The 22390-nt window shown below is 36.6% G+C and overlaps 1 protein-coding gene across 1 annotated transcript; it reads right to left on the bottom strand.

Annotated features, from left to right (window-relative positions):
• Nucleotides 1–277: 277 nt before the first annotated feature.
• On the bottom strand, nucleotides 278–889 carry LOC127135927 (uncharacterized). The gene has a single exon (XM_051062552.1). The coding sequence runs from the start codon at nucleotides 887–889 to the stop codon at nucleotides 278–280; it is 612 nt and encodes a 203-aa protein (XP_050918509.1).
• Nucleotides 890–22390: the final 21501 nt, after the last annotated feature.

The following is a 22390-nucleotide window of genomic DNA, read 5'->3' as shown; positions in this document are numbered from 1 at the left end:
GTTTTTTCCATTGGTCATCCTCAAGAGTGGGTGGTGCTGGGATTTTTAGGATTTCAGTATCCTTTGATGGTTCCATTTTTATTTCTTTGATGCACTCATCAATGATGTCCATGAAACAACATGTGTCATCTATGGTATGTGCTTTTAGAAATTGCGATAAAATGAATTCAATTTTCTCCTCTCTCACTTTGAAAGTCATTTTTCCTCGTTTGACATCTATAATGGCACCAACAGTGGCTAGGAAGGGTATTCCTAAAATAATTGGGATGTTAGAATCTTATTTGATGTCCATTATTATGAAATCGGTAAGGACAGAGAATTGACCGACTTGGACGGGAATGTTCTCTAACATTCCTATGGGATACTTAACAGAACGGTCAGCTAATTGAAGCGACATTCTTGTTGGTCTTAATTCTCCCAATTTGATTCTTTCGCAGATAGAAAGGGGAATCAAACTCACACTAGCTCCTAAATCACTGATGCCTCTGTCTATTACAAACTTCCCTATCACACAGGGTATGGAAAAACTGTCAGGATCTTTTAGTTCAGGTGGCATGTTATTTTGAATGATAGCACTACACTCTGCATTAAATGTCATTGTCTCATCGTCCTTAAGTTTCTTCTTATTAGATAAGATTTCTTTTAGGAACTTAGCATATGAGGGCATTTGTGTAATGGCTTCGGTGAAAGGGATGGTAATATTAAGTTGTTTCAAGAATTCAACGAAATTCCTGAATTGTCCTTTGGTTTTGGATTTAGCTAGTCTTTGAGGGTAAGGGATTGATGTCTTATATGGTGGTGGAGGCACACATGGTTTCTCTTTCTCAACTGCCTCTTGGATTTCATCTTTTTCCTCTGGTTTATCAGGTTGGTCATTTTTCTGAACCATCAGCGGAATTTGTGTTCTAGGATCAACGGGTTTGTCTAACTCCGTCCCACTTTTCAATGTGATAGCATTAGCTTGAACCTTAGAGTTAGGTTGTAGTTGACCACAGAAGGCTCCAACCGGGGCTGCCGTAGTTGCTTGTTGCTAGGCTACTTGAGAAATTTGGGTTTCCAACATTTTGTTATGAGTAGCCAAAGCATCTACTTTAGTTTTGCTAAATGTTTCACTAATTCAGAGGTATGGAGATTTTGGTTCATAAACTCCTTATTTTGTTACGTTTGAGAAGCAACAAAGTTTTCCATCATTAACTCAAGATTGGATTTTCTAGGTGCTTGAGGTGCGCCCTGAGCTGGCTTCTGGTAACCATAAGGTGGTTGATTTGGAGCATACAAGGCGTTATAATTCTTATAGGAGAAATTATGATGGTTTTTCCAACCTGGATTGTAAGTATTTGAGTACGGGTTTCCTTGAGCATAATTTAACTGGTCAGGTGTGATGCCTGCTAGTAATTGACATTTAGAAACGTTATGTCCAGGCACTCCATATAAGTCGCAGCTTGGGGCTACGACAACCACAGTGGCCGCGGGAATTATGGTCAAACTTTCAATCTTTTAAGTCAGGGTGTCTACCTTAGCATTAACGTGATATATGCCACTGACTTCATATATACCTCATTTTGGTTGAGGTTTCTCTGCAGAAGTGCGCTTTCCTCCCCATTGATAGTGATTTTGTGCCATATTTTCAATAAGTTGATAAGCCTCTTCATATGGTTTGTCCATTATAGTGTCGCCAGCTGCAGCGTCTAGGTTTAATTTGGTGTTATAGAAGAGACCACCATAGGTGTGGATAATGAGCCATGGTTCAAGCCCATTATGCGGGTAAATATTTAGCATGTCCTTATATCTCTCCTACACTTCGAAAAGTGTTTCGTTGTCTTTTTGCCTAAATCTGTTGATTTGGCTTCTTAGCATATCTGTTTTTCTGTGGGAAATATCTAGCTAAGAAGAACTTCTTTAATTTGTCCCATGTATTTATGGAATTGGATGGTAAAGACTGGAGCCAAGCTCTAGCTCTATTTCTTAAAGAAAAGGGAAAAAGGCGTAATTGTATTGCCTTAGGATTAACACCATCAACTTTCATTGTATCTGCATATTGCACAAACACTGACAGATGGAGATTCAGGTCATCTGTAGGGCTCCCAGAGAATTGGTTTTGCTGTACAGCTTATAACATCAAAGGTTTCAACTCGAAATCATTTTGGTCGATGGCAGGGGCATCAATGATGATGTGTGGTTCCTCCTGAGATGGGGCATCATAGTCCCTTAAATGATGGTTAGCAGGGGTAGCCATATCTGGTTCAGGTATATTAGGATCAGAAATGTTATACTTTAAACGATATTTTCTGATTCAGTGTCTTAGTTTAATATAACACTCGACTTCGTCTATCGGTTGTTCTAACTCGTTCTCTTGTAAGCAAGTGTTTGGCATGCAACCGAAACAAATAAAAAGGAAAATCGTTGCCTTAGTCTATACTGCACAAGAATGGAGTTACGATATTGATTCAATTGGTCCCCGACAACGGCACCAAAAAATTGATCGCGACTTAGTATGTCTATCGAAATGTCTAACTGTAAGTGCACAGTCGTATCGCTTAGTTTTAAAAAGATATTGAACCCAAAGGACCCAAAACCAAACTATCATTATCTAAAGTTACTATGTAAAGCTAAGGCTAATGATTTTTTTCTTTGTTAGATTGAGGGAAGCTAGAAATAAAATTAAATGGGAAATAATAATATATTTAAAATATTCAATAAGGAGGCATCAGTATATATATCACATCATTCTTCGAGGATTCGGTAAATAACTAACATAAAATAAGGTAAATCACTTTTCAGTAGGAAATATCAAATTAAAAGACTTTGCCTCACACTCTCGTGTTATTGACTCAGGATATACTCTTAAGCCAAAATGTTTTTCTTTCACTCACCCACCTGAGTTAAAAGTAATTTTTAGAAGTTGATAAATCCTAATTAATCCTAAAGCACTCTCATTGTGTTTAGGATTAATGCCTAGAAAGCACTATCTGGTTAAAATCTCAAACTCTCGCTCTGTTGATTTATAACCTTAATGACTTTTCACTCTCGTGCAAAAGCCTTTTTAAATTAGAATTGGAAGCCACATCCAGAAAAATAGCTTATAACAGTTGTAGTACCTCAAATTTGCACCTCCCATTTGTATATGCATTTCATTTTCAGGTCATTAGGATTGCATTAGCATTGCATAGTCCATTACATGTCATCAAGCAAGACTGGTCAGGAGATTCAACTGTTCAAGGCAACAAGAGCATTCTCCATGAGATCAAAGCCCTAGGGTGGTTCCATTTAGCTTACATGACCCAAGGATCATTTGGAAGCAATTTGGTCAAGTGTTGAAGGCTCAGAACTCATCAGTACATGTGCAAATCATCTGAGGCCCATAAAAGTCAACAGAAGTCAACTGCAAAGTCAACTGTGGATTTGGAGGTGGGAAGTGATTAGAGATGCTTCATTCATGTTCAAACAAGTCTCATTTGACATTTCAAACATCAACATTGAAGAATTTGAAGTCAGGTCAAGAATTTCCCAAAATAGCAAGTGACCTATAATTTGAACTTTCCAAAAATGGAAAGGTTTTGGACCAACTTCAACTCAAGATTACATCATCAAGAAAGCTTCAAATGAAATTTTGTCCAACATGAAAGTTGAATATCTTTCTCTCCCATTTCCAAAAAGTCCAATATCATGAATTTCTAATGTGTGGTTGAGGAGATATGATCCAATCATGGCAAAGTGTGTTTGAAAATTCAAATGGGCATAACTTTTGAACCAAAGCTCCAAAATGAGTGGTTCTTTTTGCAATATTCTCCTCATGACTTGTAGTTTCCAAACATCTCATTACATGGCTTGAATTCCACTTGCATAATCATGTGCTCACTCATGAAGATTTTTTAAGGAAATTTCATAAAACCATTTTGGATGATTGTATGCATACAAAACCAATTCAAAAGTGTGCATGGGCCTTGTTTAAGAGGATTTGGATCAGATTCGTGTACTGTTCACGCATGCATTCCATGCATGGGGATGAAATACCATTTTGCACATACACCTCATAAGTTGCTAATCTCAATTGCATTAGGCTTAAACAGGTTTTAAACATGATTAGCATGGCATATATAAGGTTAAACATAACAGTTTTCATCATTAACCACACTTTTCAGATCTAGATTCAAGAATCACCAAATTTTTTCTCTCAAAAATATTTTGCAAATTCTTCACACAAAAGCCATTCCTATTGATTGATTCATGATCATGAAGCATTTTTGAGTGGAACTGGACGTGGAATTGGAGCAATTGGTGCCATATTGAACCATACTCGAAGCTTGAAGAATCCATGGAGTTTGTAAATTGAGCTGGAACCACACGTGCTGGAGCTCCAATCTTTTCATTAATCATCTCACCAAGCATTATAGAGGATTTCTGGACCATCACAAGCCTTGAAACAAGCCAAACTCGAATCTGCTCTTCAAGAGGTAGGATTTTTTGTTCTCATAATTCTCAAATCCATGTGTATGTTTGTGTAGATCTCGTGTTGTTGAGAATTCTGGTGAAAAAATTGAGTGAAATGGAGTATTGTACATGAAGTTATGCATGATTGAAGTTTTGATGTTAATTTTGATTTTCTTCGATTTAATCTTGTTATGGTGAATTATGTGTAAATGATTATTGATCTTGCATGAGCATGGAATAAGGAATCGATTGGTATAAGTTTTGTTGATTTCTGGACACTTTTTGAATTTTCTGGAAATTCACATGAAGATCATCATGATCTTCATCTTCAACCTATGAAGTTCATAGCATTTCCAGAATTGCTATGAGTTTGCTGCAAATTTGCTACGAAACATTCATGCATTTGCTACGATTCTGGAAAACGCGTTATACTTAGGGTTAATTCAAAACGTCACCGTTTTGGTGAGGCGCGCTCCAATTTCAAATGTGTGCCAGGTTCGATCCTGGCCGAGTGAACTTTTTCAAATGCCATGCTATTTTCACCTTTCCCTCCTATTTTCCAATGCTAGCTCATTTTTGATTTCAAAATTTTTCCATCAACTTCAAAAAATCATATAAAATAGAAAAATGCATCAATTTCATTCCAATTTGTTGCACAATGCTCCTTATTCTGTCTAGTTTTTTATGAGCATAAAATTGCAAGTTGTGCTTGGCTGGAAAAATATTTTGTGCTAGGAAGATTGGATACATATGCATGTGTGACCTTGCCTTGCTTATCTTATTGTGAAATGCTTGTTTCTTGTCCAATGGCTTTGAAATTTTGTGTGTAGTTTCTTAACACATTGCTGGACATGTTGGCTTTGGTTTGATATTTTTCCCATGATCCATTTCTGTTTTATGCTTGAGTTAACTTGGTGTGACAATTTGTGTCACACATTTGGTTGTCTGTTTTGTACAATGTGATTGCCATGCCTAATGATGTCCAATGCTTCTGATTTTTTGTGTGATGAATGTTATGGATGTCTTGATTGCTCATGATTTTTTCCAGAATTTTTTGAATCATTTCTGTTTTGATTTGAATTTTTCATTCATCATGATCACACATGAACTTTGAAATTGCCTTTGACTTCACTTGATCATAAAATGCATTTGGTTAATGATTTTGATGTGAGCCTTTTTAGGATATGTCAATATGTGTTTGAAGTTGATTCATGTTAAATTTGAGCTTCTGTTTTGGATTTTTGATCCTCTTTTGACCCTAGGCTTTGACCTAGTGGTTTGGACTTACCATTTGGATTGTGATTTCAGGTTCAAGTACATCTCCATGAGTGATGATGATCCTTCATTTGAGCTTGATTATTGGTTGTGTTGGCTAACCTTTGTGTGTTTTGTAGGCTTTAAGAACCAATTCATTTGTGCTTGTGGCTTGCTCATTGTTATCTGATGATGCTTATCTGTCTGTGTGATATTAACTGTTGATTGTTTGTCTGTACAGTTGAACTGATTGGTTTAAATTTTTTCACAGGTACCTAAGTTGCTTTAAGTTCATTTGAACTTGCTTTGCTAACTTGTGGTTTGCTTACCACTAAGGTATAATTCCTTTGACTTCATGTAGTCTGGAAGACCTGTCCTGTTATGTGGGCAGGCACCTGTCTGAAGCCCTCCTTAAGAGGCAATGCTTGTGATTGTTTACTGTTGTGCCCTGTACATTCAAAGACCTCCTAAGTGAAGAGGCATTGGCAGATACAAGGGATGTGCAATCCATCCCCTGCTATTCAGTTGTGTCATTCACTTTGCTCACACACCATGTGTTGATGCATTGTGAATAAGAGCCCAAGATCTTGTTGTGTCAGTCATCTGTGGAGAAGAGTTCCTACATTCTGAACTCCCACACTTTCTATTTTGAGTCCAGCTCTCCCAGGCAAGGGATAAGAGTTGTGAGGTCTTACCCTCACTTCCCATTTCATCTGCTTCACCCTAACTCTCAATGTTAGGGTTAAGAGCTAACCATACCCTTTTCCAGTTGGTTTGTTTGTCGAGGTTGATTTGACCCCTTGACTAAAGCCTAGCCTTGTGTGAGCCACTTGTTTGTATATAGTGTGTGTGCTTGCTTTTGTGCTTGTGATTGATTGTGCTGTTTAGGTTAGCTTGCTTCCTATGCAAGTTAGGATAGAAACCTCAACATAGGGATCGTATGCATGACAACTTCTAGGCCCGAGTCGTAGTCTCCCTAGTAGTTTGTGTCTCCCTTTGTCTCTGGTTAGGTTAGAAGTTCTTTCCCTGTGTAGGGGAACTACGTCGCCCTGATCCTCATACCAGATGAGGTACGTAGGCAGGAGATGAGCAGATCTCTCTGGGCGCCCTTTTTCTTTTTCAACCCTCTTGTGTGTGTGGAGCCTGACGTAAGTCCATCGATTGGCAGTCGGTTTCCCGTCTGTGTTTCTTTGTTTGGAGTCTGACATAAGTCCAGCGATTGGCAGTCGGTTTCCTGGGTGTGTTTGTTTGTTCGGAGTCTGACATAAATCCAGCGATTGGCAGTCGGTTTCCTGTTTATGTTTTGTTTGGCGTGTGTTAGCCGAGCTACGAGTGCTCTGATTCTTCTCCGGTCAGAGAAGATACGTATGCATAGGATGCGACATCCTAGCGAGCATGTTTCCCCTGTTCCCGAACTACGTCGACTCTGATGTCTGTGTCTGACAGACTACGTAGGCCCAGGATGCGATATCCTGCCGAGTCCGCCTCTTCCGTCTTTCATCTGTGTTTCCTTCCAGTGTGTGTGCAGTTTGTGAGCAGCTTTAGCAACCTTTCTTCTATTCTTTCTGAGCGTGGATCCCGTCGAGTACGACGGATGCGTAGGGGTGCTAATACCTTCCCTTCGCATAACCGACTCCCGATCCCATCTTTCTCTGGTCGCGAGACCATTTCCTTTCCAGGTTTACTTCGAGCGTTTCCTTTCCCTGCTTTGGGATAAATAACGCACGGTGGCGGCTCTGTTGTTTCGTTTTCTCCGCCGGTTTTTCGCGTAATGCGACAACAGTTAACATTAATTATTACTGAATCCCGTCGGGACGATAATCCTTACATACCGATGTCAAAGACTTTAGCCAGACATGGTTTGAAACTTAATCATACAGTTATAATTATTAAATATGAACATAATCATGATCAAAATTCAGAATTACAAGTATACAAATAATATTATGCAACTAGGCCAAATGAAAGCAGACACTAAAGAAACATGCAATTAAAAGAACCTGATGAATAATAAAAACTGGATTAAACTGCGGAGAATTCTTGGAGTACAAATATCAACTGGAAATATAAATGATGATGACACGCTTGATCCAAGCAACAAATAAACTTAAGAACTACGGTGCAATAGTCTCCCGATGTGGAAGAACTATCACTTTTCAAGTATTTCTACTTAAGTCTAAGAATCAAAATTAGACAATAAAACTTGGATGCCTTTTTTTTCCATTCAACTGTCTTCTTATACTAGTAAGAGGAGCTGAAATTAACCTAAAATCGTGTAGAAGTGGTTGAGAAAATATAGGGAAGTCCTTGACCACGTTTATGTCGTTGCTGAAACACTACATTGTGTGCATGTGGTGAACGCCATGGGGCCATGGCGAACGCCACGGTACTTAAACTTGGGGTGACGTGGCAGGGTGACATGGTGAACGCCACAAGCCCAAAACCTGCAATTTCAGTACTTTTCTTCTTTTCTTCCCCTTTTCTTCATTTCTTCTCTTTTCTTTATCTCTTTCTCGCACGTGAGTTATGTATTAACAAGTACCTGAAACAAGGCAATAACACCAGCATAATACAATAAAAACATACACAAAATTATACTAAAATGCATGTAATAGAGTCAAATAAAAGGTATAGTTTCACGTTATCAGGGACAAAAGAGGTCACATCCAAATTGAATCACAAATTTGATCAAGTCATCATCAAAATCAATCATCCATTTTCGTGGATTAGGGTTTTCACCCTATCAACATCCAAGATTCATTGAGTTTGATGAGACTTGAAGTCAAAATCATCATGATCCAATGCCAACAGAAGTCCACAAAGTCAAACCAATTAAAAATGCAATTAAATAAAATAAAAATGCATTAAAGGTATTTTTAAATGATTTTTAAAATAGAAATAAAATCGAAAATCCATAAAGTATTTCAAAATACCAAATAAATGGCCAAGAAAATTATGGAAGGTTGGAAATAAAATGAGAAACGTATAATAAAATTTTCAGAATTTTAAAATGCAGAAAAGTATTTTTAAACCAATTAAAAAAAGGAGAAAAGAGAAAATTCATAAAAAAAAATATAAAATCAGTGGAAAAAATAAAAATCAAATAAAGAAAAATAAAAGAGAATTTTAGAAATTATTTTGGGATTTTTTGGATAAAAAATGAAATTACTACTAATTTTTAAAGAAAAAACAATTTAAAATAATAAAAGAAAAAGAATTAAAATCAGAAAAAACCAGGAGCGTTGGATCACGCCTCATTAATTAACGTGGCAGATCCAACAATCAAAATACTAAGAAACACAATGGAACGCGTTGCAAATCAAACACAGGATCCAATTTGAATTTAACCAATCAAAACATTTCAAAATACCAATGTGTCTAGTCCAAACTCAGACCACCTGAGAAATACTCCAGTCATCTTCTCCGGTGAGCTCTCACCGGAGTTTCATCATTTGGTAACTTCAAGACTCGAGACCACCACCATTGTGATCATCTTCTCATCCCGAATTCAACCTTATGCCTCAAATTCATTTATGTGAACTGAGTAAAGGGAATTTCAAAGAAGTTTTAGAAATAAGCCAAAACACGAAAATTAAAATTAAATGATGAACATGATCAATCAATACCAGATAAGTTAGGGGAAAACACCAGAGAGTGAAGGACTACATTGTGGTAAATTGTTTGAGTTCAAATGATGCTCAGAACTACCTTGTCCAGATGATGATCAGAAGTTGATGAAGCTCGATCTGGTTGGAGCAATTCACAAGGTCTTAGAGCTTAGAAATTGTTGCAAAAGTTTTAGAGGATGACAATGGAGCTAATAGAATCAAGAAAATGGATTGAAACAAGTTGAAACTCAAAACACAATAATTGAATTTTCTGGAAAAACTTCAAGTTGCAGTAGAGGTTTCTTGGCTCTCCAAAGCTTGCAAATGAAGGCAAAGGCTTCATCTATTTATAAGCAATGTAATTAGATCCAAATACGTGTGAAATGTTGCAGAATTCGTGCAAAACGAATTTGATCCATGTGTGTGAAAAGTGTGACTTGAAACTCATCAAAATGCAGCCAAATGGTGTATTTTAAGTGTCAATTAACTTCTAGATACTTGATTAAACATGTTTAGGACCAAAATACTTACTAATTTGGCTTGGAATTGAGATTAGTTATGATCAAAATTCGGGCAATGGTGATTTCTTCAGTTCCAAGTCACCATGTTCAACTTAATGGGGTATCCTACTCAAGAGGCTTTTTTATCCCATTTTTTTGCAATGTGTTGACATCATGGCCAAGTTTACAATGAGCCAAGAAAGGTTTCATTTGTATGCTTGAGCATAAAGTTATGGTGTGTTGAAGTTGGCATAAAATACCGGTTCCATAACTTAGAAAAGTTTGAGTGTTCCATGGCTGAAAATGATCTATAATGTCCCAATGAATTCCATGACCTTCCAAACATAATTTGACCTTGTTCCTTGAAGAAAACTTGTAGATGGAATCACAAATTACATTATGCAATAAGAATCATATTCATATGTTGAAAATTGAAGAAGTTATGATCTTTGAAAGTTGGCAAAAAGTCACTTGAAAGTAAGTCAAATTTCACTAAGTCCACAAATGACTTATAATGTCTCCAAACTTTTGATGATCCTCCAAGCATAATTGGCTCTTTTTATGTAAAGAAAAGTCATAGAGGATGTTGAGAAGAGTCATACTCAAAAAGTTTCATTCAAAAATGTTGATAATTGAAGGAGTTGTGATCCTTGGAACTTTGACCTCAAAATGTTGACTTTTAGGTCAAACCCCTTGGAACAAGTTTGTGCACTTGGATTTTCCTTGAATTACAAAGCACACGGGTGATCATATGAACTCAAGATAAGGTGTTCTTGATGGCCTCTTAATTAAATTTCTCAAAGCTTGAAGTTGCTTGTTGAATAAGGCATGAAAATAAACACATAAACCTTTGACTTTCTTGAGAAGTGGGCCACGAAACTTTAAGGTGCTCTTGACTTAAGGGGTTCTACCTTGCACAAAAAACTTAAGAGAAATAAGACATATTTTTTGTATTCTGATTAGTGGTTAAATAAGAAATGAATCAAATAAATACAAAGGTAAAACAAAGAGGTGCTTGGTGATCCCTGCAAAAGCAAACCAAAAGATGGATAAGGGAAAGGACCAAAATATGACCTTGCTTGTATGCAAAAGTGCAAATCAGATGTGGGATCTTAGGGTTAAAAATTAGGATATGACAAATAGTATTAGGGATAATTGGACTTTATTAACATTAGTAGAATTATTTTATTAGTTGAAGTTTCTATTTGCTTAGATTAATTTGGTATATCAAGGTTAAATCAAATTTCATTAACTGATGAGTAGATTAGTAAAATGGTCCAAATTTTATTGGGTTTTAGAATATTAAATTAGTTTGTTGGATTAAAAGGGTATTATTAAAATTAAATTAGATTAATTAAATGTGGGTTAATACCATTACTTTAAATTAATTGAATTAATGAATTAAATATTGATTAATTAACTTTAGATTAATTAAACTAAATCATGCTATTAATTAAATTAATTGGGGTTTTTAAAAACATACATATTTGAATTATTGCTATAGTTAGACTAATTAGATTAATTATTTTTTTTCTAATATATAATTATTTTATCAAATTAATTCAGTTAATTAGATTTTTAGATCAAATAAAAGATTGGTAATTAAATTATTTAGATTAAATTAGATTAATTAAAGTGATTAAGTTATATTAAATTATTAAATTAGGTTAATGTTATCATTAAGGGTTGTTATTGGGTCTGTGTTTGGGGGCTAATATGAAATCGGTTAAGTGAGTGACCAAAGCCGATCCAGGCCCATTCCAATTGGGTCAAGCAAATGACCCAAAAGTTGACTGGGTCAAGAAGGACCCATGGGCCTCCAGACCCAAGTCCATTACTCAGGTCCCTGTTCATCTTCATCCCCAATCAAACTCTAATTTTGCACACAAAAAGAGCAATCACATAGTGAAGTTCAATCAATTCAATCCAAAACTTCAATTATTTCCAAACATTCAGAATTACAAAAAGCGGACCATGTACATCACAATTTTCATTTACAATTTAAACCTAATTTCTATTTCTAACACAAAATCAATTGGAATCATATTACAACCAGAATCAAATTCTAAGTTATCTAAATGAATCAATCGAATTAAAATCCTAACCTAAAAACTAATTTATATAAACCCTAATCTAAAATAGAATGAGAAAAAAAGGAGAAAACCCTAAAAGAATCCCCAACATTCTTGTTCCTGCGATCCATCAAACCCTCACGAAAGATCCTATTGAATAAAGGTTAGAGTTTAACATCTAAACCCTAACTCTCTTGAGTTGAGCCATGATTCAGCAACACCTCGCACAAAAGAAACAAAATAGGAAGTTAAAAGGGGAAGAAGAAGCCATTGGATCGAACAAAGACAAGAGCACGAACCTTACCTTGTCTCCGGAATAAGCCTCCATTCCGAAGGTTGGCCTTCATAATCTCTCACTTTTTCTTTGAATTTTTGTTTGTGTTGATATGTTATGGATTTAAATTTTTTTAATTTGGGGGTTTCTGGAAAATTAGGGTTCGGGTTCATCACATGAACCCTAGGGTTCTTTGGGTTTAGGGTTCTTCATGTGAGGGATGTTTCTGGGTTGAAGGGGTTGTTAGGGTTCATCTTATGAACCATAAGGTTCATCTGAAGAACCCATGCTGGAGGATTGATGGGCGTTTTGAAAAAAATCGGTTGAAGGTTTGAAGATTCCGGTTGAAGGTCAATTGGAATCTGGAGGTATGTGGTGGTTTATGGGTGGTTTCAGAGGGGCGAGATGGCCGGAAGGAGAAGAGATTAGGGAGAAGTTTAGAGAGAAACGGAGTGAAGAGAGATAAAGAGAGGAGAGAAATGAGAGTTCTACAAGGAACTCTCTCTTATACTCTCTCTGTCCATTGCCTGATGAAGGACGTGTGGCCCCCTGATGGCCACGCGATGGGCATACATTGACTTATCCTAAGCGGGTAGGTCTATGGTGTACCGACGTTTGACCTACATCATGACCCTCCGTCTGGATGACTTCCTCTGGTCATCCATTCCAGTGCTGGAGGTTCGCTCATGTTGACTCTCCAGTCAACAGATCAGACGCCCCTAGTTGAGAGTCTACGATTGACTCTCCCATGGGGACTTTGGGCACGTTAGGCTCAGAGAGGCTAATGGGCCTCCCTCTATTACTGTTAGCACCCCCTCTAGGGGCCCAATTACTGGCATAGTTCAAAACGCACCCCATGGTTTTCTTTTAATTAACTCATTATTTATTTAATTATACTTATAAATAAAAATTATGATTAATCCAATTAAATTAATAAATACATTTTAATTAAATCTTAATAATTAACTCACAATTTTTTAGAATTTTGTAATTATTAATTATTTAATTATGCTATTTAGAGTAATATTCTAAAAATTTGAATAATTAAATTATGATTAATTTATTTAATTGTGATATTGATATAATTAAGGATAATTTCCAAGGTTTTAATGGATATAAAAATGGTAAAAAAAATCGGGAGAAGGGATATATATTAGGACATCCTGGTTAAATTATTTGTATTCAATTTATTTGGTATTATATTATATTTATTATATTATTATTAAATTGAATGACATGTTCAAATTAAAACAGGATAAAGACGTGTGGTATGATTTGGGACAAGGGGATTACCAAAGGTTAGATCAGGATCAAAATCGGGATAAGGGGTTGTCATATAAACTACGACTCCTAATTTATTTTCTTAAATAAATTAAAACAAGATTTTTTGGAAGGGATAAAGGAATAAAATCAATTCAAATTCACTTCAAACCATAAGACTTCTACGCTAGTATATTGAGGTATTTTCTAAAATCATTTGTCCACACCCGATACGTGAGAATTTTCAAGGGATAAAAACAACCAATCAATATTTTCAAGATGAACTACAGTACTCTGATCCATCGCCTAATATGGAGGTACGTAGGCATAGAGTTGTAAACTCTAACGAGTACAATCATAAAAAAAGATTTTTAGGTATCTCGTCCATTTAAATACAATACCTTCTCTAAATAAATAAATAATCAATAGTTAATTATAAATCAAGCAAACACCTTACCAAAAAATACACTAGCCCTAGAATTGTAGGAGGATCCCATTGAATACAATGGAGGTAAGGGGTGCCTAGTACCTTCCCCTTACTTAACCGACTCCCGAACCTAGTCTCTCACCTTTAACTATTAGATTTTATCATTATGTCCATGTTCCTTAGGAACGAATAAAGAATGATGTCGACTCTGTCATTTTTTCAGCCACGACAGGATGTATGTTCAATGTGTGAATATACATTATGGAATGGAAGTATAATTATGTGAATTATTAAACATGCTTGCTGATGAATTAATGAGATGAGTAGTTCGAAGTGAGAACTAGTGGTGATGCATCGAATGCATGATTGTTTACAGTCAGAAGTGGGTATGTATTCATTGTTATGTTGTTGTTACATGATTGTTTTTAGTCAGATGTGGGAATGTGTTTATCATTGTGTTATTGTCATTGCATTATTATATGCCATGCATCATATGTTGTCATGTTGTGAAAGAGGCGAGTCATGAGTTTAGAGAGGGGACAAGTGACTTATCCCAAGCTCAGAGTGGGGGCCCGAGGTTCAGAGAGTGGACCCGGTTCATATCAAGAACCATTTGTTGAGTCGGTACCACATGGATGAGCTAAGTCGATGCTGCATTGAATTACATAATGGTTGTGCACATGAGATGTTTGAGTGTTGTTAAATACTCTTGTATGGATTTGTTTGATTTTGAATGTGATAAATAACATTCTGATTGGTGATTGATTATGATATGGGCGAAATATGAATACATGATAATATGGTGCATGTTTGATATGTGTGTGATTTGTGATGTGTGAATCTACCCTGATGTTTTATGCACCGATTATGATTTGTGATGTGTGAAAATTTTAAAAGTTAGAAGACTCTAGTCGAAAATCAGACTGGCGAGAAGGTCAAGAGGTTGATAATTGATAATGGCCTTGAGTTTTGCAAGGAACCTTCCAAAAGTTACTATAGTATGTCTGGTTTTGCAAGGCATAAAACTATTGCGGGTAGTTTTCAGGAAAATGGCCTGGTTGAGATTCAATCGAATAATCCTGGAAAGGGTTAGATGCATATTGGTAAGCCCTATATTGAATAAGGTTTTTTGGGTTAAGGCTATTGTGACTGCAACATATTTGATAAATAGGTGTCCCTATACTTCCTTGACTATGAAGACACTTGAAGAAGTCTAGTCGGGACACCCACTTAATCCCGACAAACTTAGAGTATTTGGTTGTTTAGCATATGCTCATATTAGGTAAGACAAGGTCAAACCTAGAGCTCTGAGATGTGTGTTACTTGGATACTCTTGAGGAGTCAAAGCGTATAGGTTATGGTGCCTAGAGCTAGGTCACATAAGGTGTATCACAAGTCGAGATGTACTTTTTCAATAAAGCATAAATAACATTCAAGAAAACTGATGATGTTGATCAAAATGCAGAGATCTATAGAGAAGAGTTGGAACTGGAAGAGATTCTTGTTGAGGTGGAGCATAGTGATGTTGAATTACATAACCTAGATAAAGTTGAAGAAGAAGCACAAGTTATTAATGAAGATAAGGAGACTGATAATGACTACCTGCTGGCAAGAGACATTTCGAAAAGAGTCATCAAGCCACCTCAGAGACTTGGTTATGCAGATCTCATGGCTTTTGCCTTAATCTCTACAAGCGAGGTTCTTGATGCAAAACCTAGAGAATACAAGGAAGTTATAAGGAGTTGAAATAATACCGAATGGATGAAAGCCATGAATGGTAAGATGAAATCTCTTTATGATAACAACACTTAGGAGTTGATCGAGAAACCTGTTGGAGCCAAGTTAGTAATTTATAAGTGGATTTTCAAGGTTAAGGAAGGAATTGAAAGAGTGATGTCAAAAAGATTTAAGGCGTGGTTGGTTGCTAGGGGTTCACTCAGAAATAAGGAGTCGACTTCAATGATGTGTTCTCACTTGTTGTAAAGCATAAATCCATTAGAATGTTGTTAGCCATGGTAGAAAAGTTAGATCTAGAACTTGAACAAATGGATGTGAAGACCACCTTCCTATATGGTGATCTAGATGAAACAATCTAGATGAGGAAACCTGAAGGGTATGCAGAAAAGGGAAAGAAGGATTATATGTGCCAACTAAATAGGTCTTTGTATGGCCTCCCTCGTTAGTGTAATAGGAGATTTGACAAGTTCATAGCACGCATAGGTTTCAATAGGAACCAATTTAACCACTGCGTTTACTTCAGATTTTGACCTGGAAATTCACTTGCTATTTTGTTGCTTTATATGGATGACATCCTTATAGCAAACAACAATGTCGAAGGTGTAATGAACGTGAAGGTTGAACTCAATAAGGAGTTCGACATGAAGGATATGGGAGCTACCTCTAGGATTCTTGGGATTGACAATCGGGGAGATAGAAAGTAGAAGAGATTATGCTTATCTCAAGAGACATACTTGAAGAAGATTCTTGACAAATTTGGCATGTCGAATTCAAAGCCTGTTATAACACCGACAAATCCTCAATTAAAACTAAGTACGACTCAAAATCCTAGTAATGAAGTCGAAAGAGCCTACATGAATAGAATTTTGTATCCTAGTATAGTAGGTTCTTTGATGTAAGATATTTTATATACGAGGCTAGGCATTGCATCCAGAGTGAGCCTTGTAAGCAGGTATATGTCTAATCCGGGGAATGCACATTCTCAAGCTTTAAATTGGATTCTGATATAAATAAAAGGATCCCTGAGTAGGGTCCTAGTTAATGGTGGAGCCATGAGTGATGACGAAGCTGAAGTTGAGGGATTTGTCGACTAAAACTATATAGGATGTATGGATACGAGAAAATCTCTTTCTGGATATGTTTTCACCATGTTTGGCACAATAATCCGTTGGAAATCTTCTCTTCAGAAGGTTATTGCCTTATTAACCACTGAAGCTGAATATATTTCCCTCACTAAAGTTGTGAAACAAGCATCGTGACTTGAAGGGTTTGTCAAGGAATTGAAACTTCAAGGTCAATCTATCATTGTTAAATGTTATAGTCAAAGTGTCATACATCTATCGAAGAATTCAGCCTATCATGAGAGAACAAATCACATTGATGTTAGGTTGCATTTGTTAGGGAGAAAATCGAAAGTGGAGAAGTTAAAGTGATAAAGTTTTCGATAGATCACAATGTTGCATATATGATCACCGAGTCATTGCCAAGTAACAAGTTCTTCCACTGTATGCAGTTGATAAAGCTGCATGATGAGAGCTAGTTTGTTCTCTTAATGCTGTAGAGTTTATTCTCTTAATGTTGTAGAGTTTGTTCCAAGGTGGAGATTTGCGGTATCTTGGACCAAACTTTAGTCTCGACACGAATAATTTCATTTTTTGACAGAAGTTATGAAAGTTTTAGTCAAAGTTCGTTCAAGCATGCATGAGTTAAAGATCTTTGTGTTCTAGTCAAATCATATTCTAGCATGAAGTTGTTTAAGTTAGTTTGTTGCTTAAGTTAAATTAATGCTTAATTTAGATTAGTGCTTAAGTTAGATTAGTGCTTAAGTTAGCTTGTAGTCTATAAATATGTTGACCTCTCAGGTTGTTGAGAGAGGGTTAACCGTTGGTTTTCATTATTCACTTGTAACCTTTTGTTGTAATTGAAAAGGTGAATAGAAAAACGATTTAACCAATTCTTGTTCTTTTTCTTCCCACTTCTCTCTCATTCGTAAAACTAAAAGGGTTTCTTGTGTTTGTTCAAAAAACTCAATTTTTCTCATAGTTTTATGTGAGCAAATTCTTTACTTTGAATAAGTTTTGAATGATAGCAAATTGTGTGATCATTGTCTAATTGTTGGTTGTGCATTATTTCGCATGTTTTAATTGTGTTTTTAGCCTATAATATTGTTTTGTGTCTATACATAAAGATCCACATTGATACAATTCTATAAAGAACTCATAAAAACTGTTTTGTGTTAGCATGTATCAATACATGTTCTTTTGCATCGATACATACACCTGTTTTAAATCACAAAATGTTTTTGGTTCAGTATGTATCGATCCATACGAGCCTTGCATCGATACATAAACTTATTTTAAATCACAAAACATTTTTGCTTCAGTATGTATCGATCCATACGATCCTTGTATCGATACATGTTAGTTAAAATGCTCCATGGATCGATATATACGAGTTTTGTATCGATACATGCTTGTATTAATTCTCAAAAATTAATCAAAGCTACAGCATGTATCGATGCATAACCTTTTGTATCAATACATAATTCTGTTTTGTCAACTAACAGCTTCTGTCTTTCATATATAAGAAACATTGTGACAGCAGTGGACAGGGTACGAATTCTGAGAGGGAAAAACAGTTAAAACACCAATCAAAGGAGTGTGTAGCAGCAATTGTTTGAGCAGTTAGAAACCTGAAAGAGACTTCATCTTCTCCATCTTCTCAATCTCTTTTCTTCAAGAACATCAACACATAATCATTCTTGTTCTTTGGATTAAAGGATCAACGAGATAACGTTCAGTGGTACGATCAAGGATCTAGCTGAGGTTTTCAGTGGAACGATCGAGGATCTAGCTGAGTTGAAGATTGAAGGGGGTTTCGAGGAAAAACCAACTGGTTTGACTCTTCCACTTTATCTCATATGGGATATCGGTGGGACAAGGACCGTCAATGTTTCTATTTCTCTGAAAGGAAATCCAAAACAAGGATCTATAACTTTGACGTGCCTTCTGAACGCATTCATGTAGTTGAAGACCAACCTGATGAAGAAATGCCTGATGTGAACGAAGCAGATGTGCCTGCAGCTGATGAAAATGCTGGTTGGGGTGATTGGGTGCCACAAAGGTGGTCTCCAACCAACTATGTACCTGAACCAACGGTTCCTCCGTTCTCCGGTGGTACTTCATCTTCAACACCTACTGCGGACCTCACTCAAATGCTTCAACAAATGGAGCTTGCCAACAAAGAACGTCATGAAGAGGCACGGTCTTGGCATGTACAACAAAATGAGTGGCATAAGGAGCATCGTGAGTGGCATGATGAGCATACACGGATGTACCATCACCAACACTCTTGGCACCTAGACTTGGTTAAGTGGCACCAAGTCTTCTACAATGAAATGTCTGGCTTTATGGACGACTGCCGTGCCAATCCTGGTATTATGGACAGATTTCGAAGTGTTGAAGTTCAGGACCGGTTTAGACACTACTCCTTCATGGGCCAAAATCCAGATACAATGCCTCCTCCTCCGCCTCCGCCAAGCTTCAGAGATCCTGATAGAGATGATGAGGAGTCCTGTGGTGGCTACAATCCGCATTAAACCATCATCATTTCATATCACTGCATTTCATTGCATACTGCTTAAGTTTTCTTCGGATTCGTTGCACATTATATATGTTAGCTTATGTAATTCTTAAACACGTTCTACTAGTTAAATTTTTTTTCTCTACTTACTTCCGGTGTTATTGCCCTTATTTGTCATTCTTTGTGAGTGATTCTTTACTTTGTAAGCTTCATTCTGTGTGATTGTTAGCTTATTTATCATTTTTGCTGTTTTCTGCTACATGTTGCCTTGATAAAACTGTTTTTTTCTTCTTTTTGATGTGGACAAAGGGGGAGAAATGCAGATGTTGACAGACATGCACAAACTCAGGGGGAGTATCACACATCTTGCTAAAAATTTGCCATCATCAAAAAGGGGGAGTTTGTGAGCAAATTCTTTACTTTGAATAAGTTTTGAATGATAGCAAATTGTGTGATCATTGTCTAATTGTTGGTTGTGCATTATTTCGCATGTTTTAATTGTGTTTTTAGCCTATAATATTGTTTCGTGTCTATACATAAAGATCCACATTGATACAATTCTATAAAGAACTCATAAAAACTGTTTTGTGTTAGCATGTATCAATACATGTTCTTTTGCATCGATACATACACCTGTTTTAAATCACAAAATGTTTTTGGTTCAGTATGTATCGATCCATACGATCCTTGCATCGATACATAAACTTATTTTAAATCACAAAACGTTTTTGCTTCAGTATGTATCGATCCATACGATCCTTGTATCGATACATGTTAGTTAAAATGCTCCATGGATCGATACATACGAGCTTTGTATCGATACATGCTTGTATTAATTCTCAAAAATTAATCAAAGCTACAGCATGTATCGATGCATAACCTTTTGTATCAATACATAATTCTGTTTTGTCAACTAACAGCTTCTGTCTTTCATATATAAGAAACATTGTGACAGCAGTGGACAGGGTACGAATTCTGAGAGGGAAAAACAGTTAAAACACCAATCAAAGAAGTGTGTAGCAGCAATTGTTTGAGCAGTTAGAAACCTGAAAGAGACTTCATCTTCTCCATCTTCTCAATCTCTTTTCTTCAAGAACATCAACACATAATCATTCTTGTTCTTTGGATTAAAGGATCAACGAGATAACGTTCAGTGGTACGATCAAGGATCTAGCTGAGGTTTTCAGTGGAACGATCGAGGATCTAGCTGAGTTGAAGATTGAAGGGGGTTTCGAGGAAAAACCAATTGGTTTGTCCTTCAAGAACTGGAGTGTTCTTGCGGGTTTGTTAGTCACGTTTGCAGAACAGATTCAGCCGCAGCGTAGGGTTTGGAAATCGGGTGATTTCGCAAACAGGTCGTGGAACCGGTGAATTGTTTGCAATTTCTTGCAGGAAATTCTTGATCGAGCTCAGATCAAGTGAAGGCTTTATACAAGAAGAAGATCTTGGGATTTAGAATTCTGTCTGTGTATTAAAACCTTGTATCAACGAATTCGGCATTATTGATAATTACAGTTCTCAATTTCATTTGAAATTGAGAGGGAGACGTACCCACACGCGAGGACGACGTGGGGAACTTCCTTACCAAATCTCTGCGTATCGTATTCTTTCCTTATCTCTCTTTACGTTTTCATCAGTTTTGTAATATCAGTTAGTGTGTTGTGGCTGTACTTTTTGCGATACAATAGTGGCAAGAAAACTTCTTTAACTAAAGTCCACCATTGTTCATCATTGATCACATACACACCAACTGTTTGACAAAGCTGCTAGTTGAGTTTTATTCATTGGAAATAGAATTTAGTGATAAGTGAATTTGATTTAGTTAGATTCTGGTGTTAATAATCTCTGGCATTCTAATTCAAATCCAGCAATAAATTCGCGTGTCCGGCTTGCTAGTAGCGGTTCAGAATAGACGGAAGTCGATTCGGGACTGAAATTTTCCGCCAAGTTTAATAACTCTGATAAAATTTTAAATCCGTTTATTTTCAAAGAGGTGATCTATTCACCCCCCCTCTCGATCACTAGCCACACCGTCTAACAAGTGGTATCAGAGCGCCGGTTCGTCGGTGCTCTGTGGCTGCCTGTAACGATATGGATTCTGAACCAAAGGGGGCGTATAATAGAGCGCCGATTTTCAACGGTGAAAATTACGGCTACTGGAAAGACTGCATGCGAGTTCATATAAATTCTGTGGATAGGTTAGTATGGGCTACCATTGAAAATGGTCCTTTTCAAATTACTATAACAAATGCGGCTGGCGCCATAGTTCCTAAACCAGAAGCTGATTGGAATGAGAAAGATGAGAAAAAGTGGTCGTGTGATTGGAGAGCTCGAAATATGCTAATTTCAGCACTCGGTGTTGATGAGTATTATCGAGTATCCCATTGCACGACAGCTAAAGAAATATGGGATGCTTTAGAAGTTGCCCATGAGGGTACTACTGAAGTAAAACAGTCCCGTATTAACACACTCAATCAAGAGTTTGAGCTCTTTCGCATGAAACAAGGAGAATCTATCTCCGACATGCAAAAGAGATTCACTCATCTCACTAATAGGTTGAATGCACTTGGAAAACCTGTTTCCAATGAAATTTCTACTAATAAAATTCTGAGGTGTCTTAGCAGGGAATGACAACCTAAAGTAACAGCAATTAAGGAAGCCAACGATCTAACGAGACTTACGATTACAACTCTGTTTGGAAAGCTGGAAGAACATCAGCAAGCATTAGAAAGTCTTGAAAAGTTTAAGAACAAAAGTAAGAAGGAAAAGGAGAAGAAAAGAGACAAAGAGGGAGAGAAGAAGCCAATAGCTCTTGTGGCCTCTAGCTCTAAGTCCTCACGAAAAGAGCAAAGTGACAATGATTCTAGTAGTGACAAAGATTCGGATGATGAGGAAATGGGACTGTTTGTAAGGAGATATAATAGATTCATTCGAAAGAATGGAGTCAAGCATTCCGACAAAAACCTCATGAAGTTTCGAAGACAATCTACAGATTCAAAACAGGAAGAGAATAGGAAGAGTAGAGGAAAAGGATCTTGTTTTAATTGTGGTAAATCTGGACATTATAAAACAGATTGTCCTATGAAGTATAAGGATCAAAGAAAAGCTCCACCAAAAGAGTACAGCAAACAAAGAAGAGCTTACATTGCATGGGAAAGCGACAGTGATTCATCAAGCACACAAAGTTCAAGTGATAGTGATGAAACCGCAAATCTGTGCCTTATGGCTCACACCAAAAATCTGTC

This window comes from Lathyrus oleraceus, chromosome 4 (genome assembly GCF_024323335.1).
Source record: "Lathyrus oleraceus cultivar Zhongwan6 chromosome 4, CAAS_Psat_ZW6_1.0, whole genome shotgun sequence".
Lineage (NCBI taxonomy): Eukaryota > Viridiplantae > Streptophyta > Magnoliopsida > Fabales > Fabaceae > Lathyrus > Lathyrus oleraceus.
Note: the sequence above shows the minus strand (reverse complement) of the source record. Positions and strands in the feature narration are given on the sequence as shown.

Coding starts and splice junctions, on each gene's coding strand:
- LOC127135927 (XM_051062552.1), bottom strand. CDS start 889: ATGGTTCAGAAAAATGACCAACCTGATAAACCAGAGGAAAAAGATGAA.